Source organism: Rhineura floridana, chromosome 14 (genome assembly GCF_030035675.1).
Source record: "Rhineura floridana isolate rRhiFlo1 chromosome 14, rRhiFlo1.hap2, whole genome shotgun sequence".
In the NCBI taxonomy this organism is placed as follows: Eukaryota; Metazoa; Chordata; class Lepidosauria; order Squamata; family Rhineuridae; genus Rhineura; species Rhineura floridana.
In genome coordinates this window covers 15157409-15172161 of record NC_084493.1, presented here as the reverse complement: position 1 = coordinate 15172161, position 14753 = coordinate 15157409, and the positions used below count along the sequence as shown (strand labels likewise).

At 42.9% G+C, this 14753-nt stretch overlaps 2 protein-coding genes across 10 annotated transcripts in view; both read left to right on the top strand.

Moving 5' to 3' along the window:
• CEMIP (cell migration inducing hyaluronidase 1) overlaps window positions 1-14753 on the top strand; it is a 182029-nt gene that overhangs the window by 14554 nt on the left and 152722 nt on the right. The window lies entirely within an intron of this gene.
• The window catches only part of LOC133369860 (inactive cell surface hyaluronidase CEMIP2-like), a 106123-nt gene that overhangs the window by 36024 nt on the left and 55346 nt on the right, over window positions 1-14753 (top strand). For all 9 annotated transcript variants that reach the window (XR_009759007.1, XM_061595563.1, XM_061595564.1 and 6 more), the window contains 7 exons: window positions 1073-1278; window positions 2461-2530; window positions 3976-4104; window positions 5470-5555; window positions 8444-8575; window positions 9247-9282; window positions 11445-11597. Coding sequence is in view for 8 of the 9 variants with exons in the window: in XM_061595563.1 (XP_061451547.1) it covers window positions 1073-1278; window positions 2461-2530; window positions 3976-4104; window positions 5470-5555; window positions 8444-8575; window positions 9247-9282; window positions 11445-11597 (812 nt within the window). In the remaining variant the exon portion in view is untranslated. The remainder of the gene's footprint in view (window positions 1-1072; window positions 1279-2460; window positions 2531-3975; window positions 4105-5469; window positions 5556-8443; window positions 8576-9246; window positions 9283-11444; window positions 11598-14753) is intronic.

Genomic DNA, 14753 nt, shown 5'->3' with positions numbered 1-14753 from the left:
TTCTGCGCTGAATTCTCTTTGATTAGTATGTTTGTTAGATTGTTTATCCGTTGCATTATTTTATGATTTGGGATTGTAAACATTCATGTGTTTTTTGTGGACTTGTATGTTGAAAGCTGCCTTGAGAGGATTTTATCCTAAAAGGCTGTTTATACAATTAAGTGGTGTAATAGACTGAACATTTGATCTGAATTCAAAACTCTGCTTGACCACAAGGGACTGGGTAGTTTCCAGGCCAGTTGCCATCGTTTAAGGCAGGGATAAAGAACTGGTGGCTCTCCAGATGTTGGTGGACTACAGCTCCCATCATCCCCAACCACTGACAGTGCTGGCTGGGGCTGATGAGAGTAATGGTCCTTGTACACTAAAGCCAGATTGGAGTGATGACAATTTTTCCAATCCTCACTTGGCATCATGTGGGCTAACAATATAAAAGCTCTTTGAAGCAGTAGGGCACTTCATTGCTGTACCACAAGAACCACCAAACAGGGCGGATGGATGGGAAAGATTAATGAGAGATGAGGCTTGTAGTTCCCTCTGCCTCACACACAAACACATGCACACGGCTTTCCTTCCTGTGCTTGTCATTGGATTTTGGCTCAGCCTTAGACTAAAGAGAGTTTTCCTTTTAAAAAAACAATGCTGAATGTTTGAGGATAGAGGCCAGAATATTTATCAGTGGACACATCTTGACCCACTAGGACAAGAGAAACCAACTTGTACTCCTAAAGTTGGGCTACAACTCTCATCATCCCTGACAGTTGGCCATACTGGCTGGGGCCATTGGGAGTTGAGCCCTCCAGATACTATTGGAATAGCATGTTGGCCATCGCCACACTTGGATTTTTGGATGCAACACTTTTCATTAGAGAAGACAGTGGAGACCCGTGGCTCCAATGTCAGTGGTTTCAGCACCTTTCAGCACCTTGGACATCTCCTTAAAGTTTGGACTAAAACCGGGAGTGGATTCACTGCTCCGCTGACATTGGAGCCACCAGTCTCCACTGAGACAAAATAACCCTATATTTTTTTAACAAGCATAGTTCTTTTTCTGTGTGCATGGTTTGTTTAGGTGAAAGATACTATTGGCTATGATACCCTGGGGCACTGTTTTTTCCTGGAAGATGGGACGGAGCAGCGGAATACATTTCATCACAACCTGGGGCTCCTTACCAAGGCAGGCACCATCTTGCCAACGGACCGCAATGAAGCCATGTGCCTTGCCATACGTGAGAACGTCTATGGTGGGTATGTTCCTGTCCCGAGCATGGACTGCATGTAAGTAAAACTTCAGCTGAGGAAATTCTTGCATGCATCCATAGAATACATGCAATAATTCTCCCCCCCCCTAATTTAAACAAGGGGCTGGGTGAAAAGTAAAAATGGTTGTATAGGCCAGTGTTCTTCAACCTTGGGTCCCCAGATGTTGTTGGACTACACATCCCATGATCCTTTGGCCAGTGGCTAAGCTGGCTGGGGATGATGGGGGTTGTAGTCCAAGAACATCTGGGGACCCAAGGTTGAAAAACAGTAATCTAGACTATTTACAGTAGTACATTGTTTATTGCACTACCTACCCATCTTGTTTAGTGGGTGGCCAATACAGAACACAGTAATGCACTTGGTATCTAGTGTGTATATATCCTATTAAGTTGCACTGTTTGCAATTGCATTGAAGAAAATCAAGAGAGAATTTTGAACCAAATGTCACTGGTTTGTAAAGGTGACTTGTTAATTTCAGCAAGCTAAAGGTGAATATTCCAAATTCGCCCTTCCTGAAATACTATGCGAATTGAAATACAGCAATCCATTGAAATGTGCACTCTCTGAATTTTACAATACAGTTCTCCAGCCAAATATTGTATACAAAAATGCATATGTTACTGAAAACAACATACAAAATGCATTGCATTAGGGGAAATTGCTTTGCAAAATAATATACCAAGATCTGTTTCTTGGGAGAAATTTGCACTAAAGCACTGATGAACTCTCCTGAGGACTTGCTTTTTAAAAGAATTGCAAATTGATTTAGAAATGTAAAGAACTGAAGACTGGAAAGATGGGAAACTGAGAAAAACCAAAATTGACAAATTTGCCAATCGCTACCCTTGATAGACTGCCATCAACTGGCCCAACAAATGTGGGTTCAGAGATTGGTGATAGACTGAAAGGAAATGTTGGGGGGTTTTTTACACTGCTTTTTGTTTCTTCTGCAGAGCCAAAATCATTTTCTGCTAATGGTTTCTTAATTACGATTTACAATGGGGCCTGTAATGAGCTTCCATGAAATGCCTGACATCACTTAAGGCATTTAACTTCACATAAAGGATACAATTTATTGCATTATGTGGAGTTTTTAGGCTTAATGGCGGTATCGTGGCCACGCTCCAGTCACTGCAGTTTCATAATATTTTCATTTCTTCCTGTGTAGTGACTTCAAATAAATCTTTCTTTTCCCAGGGCTGTCAGCTCCTTTTGGATTGCTAACCCGAATAATAATCTTGTAGAGAATGCGGCTGCCGGTGCTCAGGTAATTTCATTTTAGACAGTTCAAGGCTGTACATTTGTCTTCAGCCATGAAAGCATATCTGCATTAGAATCTTAAATTATGTTCTTTAAACAGGTTCCTCCCTGGCCCCCAGTGGAACTCTGGCTATTGTAGTTGTTGTGAGAATGCTAAGAACTTCCTACGGGCCTGTTGGCAGATATTTTGTGGCAAAGAATACACAGACAGGGAGTGAGGACATTATAAGTTAGCTGAAACCACAACCTACGTACAAACTGGGCTATCTTTCTCTTAACTTCTAGTAAAGAAATGAAATATGAACACTGTGTCCTCAAGAGTCATATTGATGCCTTTGTATTCATTGACCACAAAATTGGGAAGTAGGATTTCCTCCTTACTAAGCCATTGGGTGAAATACTAGCAATTTCTAGATATTTTTGTATATCCACAAAGAAAAACTAGACCCTTAACTGATATATTCCTGGGAATGGGTTTGGAATATCCCAAAAGTGTCTGCAAACCCTTTTTGCTATTCTCAGTCTCTAAACAAAGCCTGGATAATTTATTTATTTTATTTTTCTCTCCTGTCCTTCAAAGATCTCAAGGTGGCAATCACGGTTCTTCCCTTCTCCATTTTATCCTCCCAACAACCTTGTGAGGTAGGCTAGGCTAAGAGATTAGTGGCTGGCATAGGATCACCCAATGAGCTTCATAGCTGAGTGGGGATCCAGGCCCGGGTCTTCCAGGTCCTAGTCCAACTCTCTAACCACTAGACCACACTGGCTGACACAAATTACGATGTGCCATGCCAAAAGAGGTCCACCAGCCACATTTTGTGGACTGCCAGTGGCTTGCTACCCTTGACCGCCCCAATACTTTCACTGCTTGTAAAACTCAAAAGAAGAGTTTTTTTATGGAGCTGCTGTTGGGCAACTTAGGAACATAGAGATCTGCCTTATACAGTCAGAGCATTGATCTATCTAGCTTAGTACTGTCTACACTGACTGGCAGTGGTTCTCCAAGGTTTCAAGCAGGGTTCTTTCCCAGGCCCATCTGGAAATACTAGGGATTGAACTTGGGACCTTGTACACCCCAAACAGATGCTCTCCCGCTGAGCTATGTCTCAGCTGTGGTTGACGAACTGGCAAGTTACAAAGTGTGTGCAGGCCTATGCTGTCTTCATCATGAGGGTACAGTTCCCTGGGACTCCTCTGCAGGGAAGCCATAATAGTCAAATGGATTTGAATTTTTCATCATGTAGGCACATCTTCAGGGTGCTTTGATGCCTTATTAAAACAAAAAATCATCCAGATGTGTGCAGCAGTTGTTTTTTAAATGTCCTTTTGTGTTTTTTAGATGTCTTTTGAAGTTTAATTCTGTTGTGCTTGTTTGCGTCAGGCAGGCAGAATGTGGCCAGAGCAGGATCTGAGGATTCTTCTGTTTTGTTTTATTTTCCTGTTCTTCTTCAGGATGTTGGAATATGGTACATCTTCCACCGGGTTCCTACTGGACAGTCTGAAGGACAATATCCGGCGGGCCAATCTGAACTAACTCCTCTGGGGACATTTTACAACAACAGAGTCCATTCCAATTTTAAGGCACGTTCAGAACATCTGCAAATACTGAACACTTTCAGCCCAAGGGCCCGATTCCATCATGGACAACTTTCTGGGGGTTGCATGCCAGTGGTGGGCGGGGCCAGGTGCAGAAGTGGGCAGAGCATTGGATGTGACCTTTATCTGCATACAGCTAGTGCTTCTGTTCCTCTTTTCCTTGGGCCATCTGCCTGCCCTGCCTTTTTCCTAGGATGGCGATGAGGAACCTGTGGTCCTCCCAGATGCTGATGAACTACAATTCCCATCGTCTCTGTCCATTGGCCATATTGGCTGGGGCTGATGGGAGCTGTAGTCCAGCAACGTCTAGAGGGCCACAGATTTCCCAGCCCTGCTCTAGGATTTGAGCTGCTCAGTCAGTGGTAAGTCAGAAGCCATTTTCTGCCTTGCTCTGCCTTCTTCTCTGACATTGGCTATTCCCTAATCTTTCTCAGAACCTTTACCACAACCAGCAGAGATACATCAATATGTTTTAGCAAATGTGTATATATGGTGCTGTGCTTCATGTGTGCATTCCTTAGGGGAAGGGCCATAGCTCAGTGGTAGAACATCTGCTTTGTATATAGAACGTCCCAGGTTCAATCCTGGACATCTCCAGGTAAGACTGGGAGAGACTCCTATCTGATATTTTGGAGAGATGCTGCTGGTCCACATAGACAGTACTGAACTAGATGGACCAATGGCCTAATTCAGCATAAGGCCGGTTCCTATGTTCCTGTGCACACGCGCATGCATCCATGTGTGTGCGCATGTGTGTCCACAAGCGACTCCCAATGACAATGATTTCTCTCCTTTTTATAGCTTTCCCCTTGTCTACTTCCACAATTCCCAAGTCTCATCATTCACCTTAATAGCACACTTGGGCAGTCTATCAGTCTATATCACCTATCAGTGTGGAAGTGGAATGGGGCTACCTCAAAATAAGAATGGTTTCTGCATATTTGAGCAACTCCTTAGTAGGGATGGGAGATAAATTCAATTCAGTTCTCTTTTAAAGGTGAACTGGTCAAATCTGCACGTTCCCCATCAACAGGCTAACCAAAACACAACCATCCTTTGAAATTTGCACCTTCCCGAATTTTTGCAATGCAGCCAAGCAATGTATACAAAAATGCACATACCAGGGTAAAGTGTGCATATAAATGCATAAATGCCATTGGCCATGCTTGTTGAGGCTGATGGCAATTGTAGTTCAGCAACATCTGGAGGGCCACAGGTTTTCCACCCTTAATATTGCCACCTCCTTTGCAATAAGCTTTCGATCTTCTTTACCATGTACGGCATAGTTTGCTTGTTCAGAAATAATTGAACTCAGATGGTGAAAAATATACTTGTATAATAATTTTCCAGGCTGGCTTGTTTATTGGGAAAGGAGTCAAGACGACGAAAGCCAGTGCTGAAAATCCTCGAGAATATTTGACGGTGGATAACGCCAGGTGTGTAAACAAAATGTCATGCTGCCATTTGCGGCATGTTGAGTTTAATTTTATTGCTTTAGACGGATTTTCAGTCTGTTCAGTGCTTCTGTCTTTGTATTTTGGAGTGTGAGGGTCTGCAAGTCTATTACCTGGCAAAATATTCAACATCTAATGAGATGGGAGACTGCAAGACAGTGTGGTGCAGTTGTTAGAGTTTTAGACTATGACTGGGGAGGCTTAGGGTCAAATCTCCATTCTGCCACAAAACTCTCACTTGGAAACTTTGGGCCCATCACTATTTTCTCAACCTACTCTACCTCACAAGGTTGTTGTGATGACAAAATGGGGAGGGGATCATATATACCGCCTTGAGCTGCTTAGAGAAAACTGGAATAAAATATAAGCTGTCCACAGATAACTGGTGTGCTTCAGTGGTCCATTTGCAAAAGTAAAGGTGTGCATATTCATGGGACCCCACTGTGGTGGGGTGAAATCAGCTTCCAAGAACCCCTGCCATCGACAATCAAGCCTGCTCTTATTGGCCTAGCCTTATCCTGGTTCTGTTTCTTGGTCATGCTAGTCCATGATAGAACGTTGAGAATTTACTTTGTCTGTAATAGACTCACCCACTTCTTTTAAATAGAAAATTTAAAAATAAGTCAGGGTAGCTGGAGAATCGGTCTGTAACACTTCACCTTTTGTACAGCACAATTTGAGTGTCCAGAACACTTAACAGAAACTATAAAGGTAATCTTTAACAATAATCAAATTGGTCAGTATTATTAGTCTCTATTTTGCAGATAAGAGGATAGGTTGAGAGAATAGCAGTTTCCTCAAGGCTATCTGGTGAGTTTGTGGTCCAAGTAAGATTTAACTGTGAACACTTGGCTGCTATAGAAATTGTTCTTTTAGTGTGGCAGCACCTACTCGTTGGAACTTCATATTGATGTGTTCAGACTAGGGATGGAAAGATGTGTCAGTCTTGGTTCTTTCAGTTTTTTACTTTTCTAATGTTAAATTCAGTTCTCTACATTTCTGCAGCAATCTGCAAATTTTTATGAAACTTTTTCATGAAAATTCTCCACCATTTTAGTGCAAATTTCTCCAAATAAACACATTTTTGTAGGCAGTTTTGACAAAGGTACACATTTTTGCAAGCCATTTCTCATCACATTATGCCTTTTTGCATGTTATTTTCACTCATATATTCATTTTAATGCACACTTTCCCCTAATATATGCATTTTTATAAATATTGTTTAGTTGGCGAACTGCACCCCAAAATTCTAATAAATGCAGATTTCGAAGGATGGCTATGTTTCAGTTCTCATATTGTTTCAGAAAGTGCGAATTTGATAAATTCGGCTTGAAACGTGAACTGAATCGAAATTCTCACCCATCCCTAGTTCAGACACGAAATTAGCAGATTGCCAATTATCTATTAGATGCAACTTTTTTCTCTGTCAATTTCATGTTACACCATTCTATTATGAGCGATAAATCAATTATGTAGCTCATGAAAATCTTGCCAGGCGATGTCTACACTTTGTGAAATGGTTGTCTGACTTTCAGTTCTGGGAGGTGGAAAACAAAGACCAGTTGTAGGATCTAAAACTCAAGATGAGGGATGGGAGAGAAATTTGATTTAGTTTGCATGAAAAAAAATCTACCAATTCCGCACTTTCTGAAACAATGTAAGAACCAAAACATAGCCATCCTTTGAAAATTGCACTTATCCAAATTTTCCAGTGCAGTTCTCCAACCAAATAATGTTTACAAAAATGCATTATATTAGGGAAAAAGTGCGCATAAAATGTATTTATTTATTTATTTATTAAATTTATATCCAGCCCTTCCTCCCAGTAGAAGCCTAGGGCTGCAATATTAGTGAAAATATATAGTGAAAATAACATTCAAAATTCATTATATTGGGGGAAATGGTTTGCAAAAATGTGTACAATCGTCAAAATTGCATATAAAAGTGTGTTTATTAGGAGAAATTCACACAAAAATTGCAAATTGCTGCAGAAATGTGAAGAACTGGATTTAATATTGGAAAAAATCAGAAACTTCTATCCCTAAGATTGGCTTGTTCCATAATTTTGCATAATTTTATTTTGACCTTTTGTACACTGCTTTGAGGGCTCTAAATAGAATGAGTGCTCATGGCTGACCCTTAAGCCAAACTTTTGAGCAACTTCTGCCAGACAGAACATCCGGAAGCCTCGATTGTGCAAATTAATTACCTCTCCTTGCCCCCTTCCGCAAGGTGGATGGGTAGGGACTTATGGTGGCAGAGTGTGGAATTCATGCAAAGGCCAGGCCTGCCTCACACATGCACATTTGCCACCTGATAACTGAAACCTCAGATCATGTCTAGCCCATGTGATTAAGCCATTGCAGACCATCAAACACCACTGCTGGAATTTGCACATCAAGCTACACACAACACTTTTCAGTGGAGCCCTCTCACACAGACAGGTGTAGACCAATCCCGTGATGCTCTATGCATGTCTGAAGTTGCCCAGGGTTCTGCACATTTGAGAAGCCTCAGAAGTTTGATGCATGGTCTGGGATAGAGAAAGGGAGATGAGAAGTTGCCAGGAGGGTTTCCTGGGACACCTTCCAGAATGATGAACTATCTCCACTCCTTGGGGCTTCTACTGTTCTATTCCAACACTTGCTATTTTTAGCCATGCAGTACCATGAGCAGTCATAAACCCAGCTTGCATTTTTGAATGCGTCCCAGCTTACATTTTCCTGTGGCCAAAAATACCGGAACGCTGAGGCTTTGTTTCAGTTGAAGTATTTGGGGAGCATGGATAGCTTTTTTCTGTATTGATGCTTGTGTATCTAATATCCCATTCTGCTAGGGTCTTGGTGATTTAACCTCATTCTTTTCCCCAGGTTCCGCCCACATCAGGACGCTGACCCTAAAAAGCCACGGATCCCTGCTGTAATTGATGGCCTTATTGCTTTTAAAAATAACGACCACGGAGCCTGGGCTAGGGGTGGAGATATTGTCTTCCGCAACTGTGGGTAGGTGTCTTGAAAACACTGCACTTCTTTTCCGCTGCTTCCTGTGCTAAAATGACCATAATGGTCCGAATAGAAGCCACCCCCGAATATAGGCTGGACTCATCAGTCTCTAGCACCATCCAGTGTTTTTTTATTATCTAAAAAAAATGTGCAACATCTAGATTCATCTCACAATGAGTAACTCATTAGGCATCCAGCACCATCTGTCAGGAATGACCGGTGATCCTTTAAAAAAATTACCAAAGTCCCATGTGGTTCCCAAGGGCCATCTTAAATCATGGCTTCTCTACCTATAAGAGCATGATAATATAAGCTGCACTTGGGTTTTATAGAAGCAAGTTGGGGGGGGGGAAGTGTGGCCTATATTCAGGCCAATACGGTGTGTATGATAATGATAGGGGGTTGTTTCCGGTGTTACTCATTGAAATTAATATATGGCTATCTTGGATCTATTAATGTTAAAGGGTCTACTGAGTATAACTTAGTTGATGCCATATTTTAATAGCTTGTACCCTGCTTTGGAGGTGCGATTGTTCCCAGGTAGATGGTCTATAAATCAGTAAAGAACTGCCTCTGTAAGGTGCGGTTGGGGGTGGAGGGTGAGAAAGTAGCACCCCGCATTTCCTCCAACTCACATCTTTTTGTATGTTTTCTTTTTTGCCCCTTCCTAGTTTTGCAGACAATGGGATCGGGCTCACTTTAGCCAGGTGAGTTCTCCTTTCTTAACAGGGTCATGTTTGTATGAAACCAGTACTCTAATTATGAGAGGGGTGTGTGTGTGTGTGTGGTTCTCTGGATGCAGGGATGGGAAATCTGTGGTCCTCCAGATGTTGCTGGACTCTAGCTCCCATCAGTCCTGACCATTGGCCATGCTGATGGGGCCTGATAGGAGTCCAGCAACATCTGGATGGTCCAGAGCTTGGAAAAGTTACTTTTTTGAACTACAACTCCCATCAGCCCAATCCAGTGGCCATGCTGGCTGGGGCTGATGGGAGTTCTAGTTCAAAAACGTACCTTTTCCAAGCTCTGGGAGGGCCAGAGTTTCCTCATCTCTGCATTTGGCTACTGTAGCTAATAGCCACTGACAGACCTATCCTAAGTGAAAATGCATAGCCTTTCAAACACCCGCACAAAAGCCATCAGAGGCTCAGTAATTCCATATCTTATGCACTGAGCAAAGGAATTATTCTTGCATCTGTTCTGAATTTATCGCCCATTTTATTGGATGCCCCACTATTTTATGGTGGAAGAGAAATTTCTTTCTATCAGTTCTCACCGTATCAGTCATAATTTTGTAAACCTTTCTCATCCCTGCTCGCCCCGTGCTTAAGCCATCATCTAGGGACCATAGCTCAGTCCCAGAGTGTGCGTTTTGATTAGGGAAAGTCCCAGGATCTCCAGGTGAGTTTTTTTTAAGCATAAAGGTGATGGGAGAGAGCAATTCTTTCCCCCGCCTGAGAACCTGGAGTTTTGCTACCAGTCGAGGTAGATCAAGGATGGGGACAGATGTTTTTGGATTCCCCATATCCCTGTTTTAGATAAAGGCCCTTGTCCATCTATGTGAATGGGAAGCCATATACATATGTCTCAACATGGTGCCTTCCAGATGATGCCATAAAGGCCCCAACCTGGTGACCTCTGGAAGATGTTGGACTCCAACTCCAATCAGACCTTGCCTGCATGGTCACTGGTCAGGGATGATGGGAGTGGTAGTCCTGCATCTTCTGGAGGACCTCAGGTTCTCCATCTTGTAGCAGATGGACAAAGACTCTTAGCTGGTTTAAGGCATCTTTCTGTATTCCTATAAATGATAAAGCAGATGAATGTAGGAAGCTACCTTATAACAAGAAGGGTTCACAGTACCTTTTAAAGTTTTCAGGAACTTCAAGTACCGAGAAAGCCCAGAGAAACAATGAGGTTCTTACTTAATTAAGCAAATCCCTAGCAAACTCAGGGTTTCACTGTTTTTCAGCCTTGGATCCCCAGATGTTGTTGGACTACAACCCCCATCATCCCCAGACAGCATGGTCAATGGTCAGGGATGATAGGAACTGTGGTCCATCAACATCTGGGGACCTAAGGTTGAAGAACACTGTCCTAGAGTTTCTCTCTCCCTTTTTTTGCTAGCTTGTCTGAGGAAGCATTTATCATGCCCTAAAATGGAATTGGCATTGGATAACTTTGTAGCCATAGAAATTCCTCCTGGGATCCTGGACAGTTTTCAAGATAGAGCTGTGTCACAAGTGTGACAGCTGTGAGAATGATGATGGAAATGTAAAAATGGAAATGGACTGCCTTCAAGTCGATCCCGACTTATGGCGACCCTTTATGGTTTTCATGGTAAGCGGTATTCAGAGGTGGTTTACCATTGCCTTCCTCTGAGGCTGAGAGGCAGTGACTGGCCCAAGGTCACCCAGGGAGATTCATGGCTGTGTGGGGATTCGAACCCTGGCCTCCCAGGTCATAGTCCAAGACCTTAACCACTACACCACGCTGTAGAAAGCTGCCTTTTCCTGAGTCAGACCATTGGTCCATCTAGCTCAGTATTGCTGACAGTGGTGGCTCTCCAGGATTATAGGCAGGAGCTTTTTCCAGCCCCTACATGGAAATTCCCGGGATTGAATCGGGAATCTTCTGCATGCAAAGCAGATGCTCTTTGAGCTAAGACCCTTCTCGTAACTGTTTTAGCTGTTTCTCAAGAGCAAAAGTGTTTCAGCCTTTTCTATCATTTTGGTTGCCCTTTGCCGTTACCTGCTATAACACCAGAATCGGGCCTGATTTCAAACGCACCTCCACTGGCAGAACGGCTTTGAACTGTGCTCATACTTGCCATCTGATTTTTGTTTTGTTCTTGTTTGTCTAATTATAGCGATGGAACTTTCCCCATAGATGAAGGCTGCAGCCTAGAAGTGACTCATTCCGTCTTTGTTGGCGAGAGCAACAATGTTGGTTCCCGGGGAGGGCAAAACAGTTACTGGGGGAGAGGAGCCAACGGAGAATATAGGACACTGCCCCGAAACAAGTAGGTCATTCACAGATTGTGGTTTCCTTTGGAAATGAATTGGCATGGGAGAAATGTATTCGAACTGGGAGTTCCTGCAAGCATGCAAGCCTCCTGAAAAGGGAGTAACATATCACGGGTGCTTTTAAAATGATTACTGCCGTTGTCGTGACAAGCAGGCCATTTGTGGTTGGAGTCCCTGCCGTTCCTGTCGGTGCCACCATCTGGCAATGGGTTGTGAGGATCAAGGAAGGGCCATAGCTCAGTGGCAGAGCATCTGCCTTGCATACAGAAGGTCTCAAGTTCAATCCCCGCCATCTCCAGGTAGGGCTGGGGACGTCCCCTGTCTGAAACCCTGAAGAGCTGCTGCCGGTCAGTGCAGACAATACTGAGCTTGAGGGACCGGCAACTTGACTCGGTATAAAGCAGCTTCCTTCGTTTCTGACAGGGGTTGTTCAGTTTTGTCCCCAGTGCAATGCTTTGTTCTTCCCATATCCTGAATGGCAGCCATGCGCTTGTTTGGTGGGCAATCCTACCTTGTTTGGACTGCGGGTTGAATTTTGCCCTCCCCCCATCTCCCGGGCTGCAACCCATGAACTTTGGTTCTTGGAGCTCACCAAGTGGGACTCTGGGACAAGAGGTTTCAAAGGAGCCCTCCTGTTCCAGCCAGCCAATTAAGCCTTCCTCCAATGGGCCATTCCATCTCTTTGGCCTCCACTGTCACCATTGCCCCATCTTTTCCTTGTCCAACTAGCACTCAACATTCTGTGGCAACTGAGCATGCTCAGTCCTCATTGGGCTGTTGCTTTCCCCCCTCCTCTCTGTTAAGGTGCTTCTGCAAACCTTGTGGTTCTCCAGGGCACTGTGATACCTCCCCCTTGTTTTTCAGTGGCCCCAACTTGGCTCCATTTCTTTCGGCACCCTCCACCTGAGTTAATTTTTATTTATTTATTTATTAAACTTGTACACCGCCCCATAGCCGAAGCTCTCTGGGCGGTTTACAATAACTAAAAACAAATACAATTTAAAATACATCTTTTAAAAAACAATTTAAACCACAATTTAAAAATCTAAAACAATATAGAACACATGCTAAAATGTCTGGGAGAAGAGGAAAGTCTTGACCTGGCGCCGAAAAGATAAGTGTTGGCGCCATGCGCACCTCGTCAACCAAATCATTCCATAATTTGGGGGCCACCACTGAGAAGGCCCTCTCCCTTGTTGCCATTCTCTGAGCTTCCCTCAGAGAAGGCACCCGGAGGAGGGCCTTTGATCTTGAATGTAGTGTACGGGTGGGTTTGTATCGGGAGAGGCGTTCCATCAGGTATTGTGGTCCCAAGCCGTGTAAGTTCACTGTTAGGAGGAGTGATGGGAATCTTATCTGCAGCCCTTCTCTTTGATATTTCCCGAGGCACTACTAGAGTTGTGGTTAGCCAACGTGGTGCCCTCCAGACGGAGATGGGAAGCTCTCTCGATTTGGGTTCTCTCAGTTTCTCATTTTTCCAGTCTTAAATTCAGTTCTCCATATTTCCACAGCAATTTGTGAGTTTTACTTCAGACATATCCAGATGAAAAATTTCCAGCATTTTAGTGCAATTTTCTCCTAATAAAACACATTTTTGTAGGCAGTTTGGACAAATGTACACATTTTTGCAAGCCATTTTTGTCATATAATGCATTGTTATATGTTATTGTCACTCATATATTCATTTTTATGCACACTTTCCCCTAACACATGCATTTTTGTAAACATTGTTTTGTTGGGGAACTGCATTGCAAAATTCAGTTAAGAGCAAATTTTGAAGGATGGCTGTATTTCAGTTTCCATATCGTTTCAGAAAGTGCACATTTGATAGATTCAGCTTGACATGCAGAATGAATCAAATTTCTGCCCCATCTCTGCCTCTAGATGTTGTGAATGACAACTCCCATTATCTCTGACCATTGGCCATGCTGGCTGAGGCTGATGGGAGTTGTAAGCCAGCAACGACTGGAGGTCACCATGTTGGGGGGGGGCTGTGCTAGAGTGTGATAGAATGCTGGTAACTGGCTTTTTTTGTTCCACCTGTAAATCAAGGAGTTTTCCTATGAAGGATGGTTCTGGGTGCAGAAATGAGTCAAGGAAGAAAGCTGGAGCAAAACTGTGAGATTTTGGGGGGGCGTGGGGGGGGAGAAATTCTGGGTAGATGAGTGAAAAAGTGAGGGGGATCTGGCCTCAATAAATTGCAATGGTCTTTGTCATACTGAAACGAAAGATAAATAATTGTACAGAAATGTTGTACAATAGACTTAAGTGTAGTTCAGGGAATTGAGATGGCATGCATCCAGAATGGAAAGCGAGGACGGTGGAACTTTCCAAAAGAGAAGTATACACTGAGTAGAACAGGGGAAGTGTTGTGAAAACAAAAAGAATTAACAAACTAAAAAAAAAAAAGTTGAACAGATGCACGTTCATAGAGTAGAAATAAGAAGCAGATGTAGAAAACTGAGTTTTGGGGGTGTTTCTGGAGCATGTACCGGTCTGCTTTGTATGTTACATTGAGTCGGACCATGTCTTAGTGTGAATGAGCAAATTTGCAGGCTCATGGGGAGGAGATCACAACTGGTTTGCTCCTCCCTGGGCTTTTTGCTGTTGCACTGAGCTACTACGCTGTGGCTTGGCTTAGACCACATTAATACCATATCTTTATTCCACTATTATTCCACTTTAAGCAGACATGGTTCCGCCCAAGTCCTGGGATGTGTAGTTTGTGAAGGATGCTGGGAGTTTTGAAAAAATGCATATACTGGCACCAAGAGTGCATAAAAATTCATATGTACTATTATTATTATTATTATTATTATTATTATTATTATTATTATTATTATTATTATTATTATTATTATTATACTTCTATCCCATGCTTCCTCCCAGAAGGAGCCCAAGGTGGCAAACAAAGAACAAAACACTAAAAACATCTTAAAACATTTTAAAAATAAAATATTTTTAAAAATCTTTAAAAACATTTTAGAAAGTGATTCCAAAACAGACACAGGCCGGGAAAAGGACTCTACTTAAAAGGCTTGTTGAAAGAGGAAAGTCTTCAGTAGGCACCAAAAAGATACCAGAGATGGCACCTTTCTAATGTTTAAAGGGAGGGAAATCCAAAGTGTCGGTGCCACAACATTAAAGGTCCA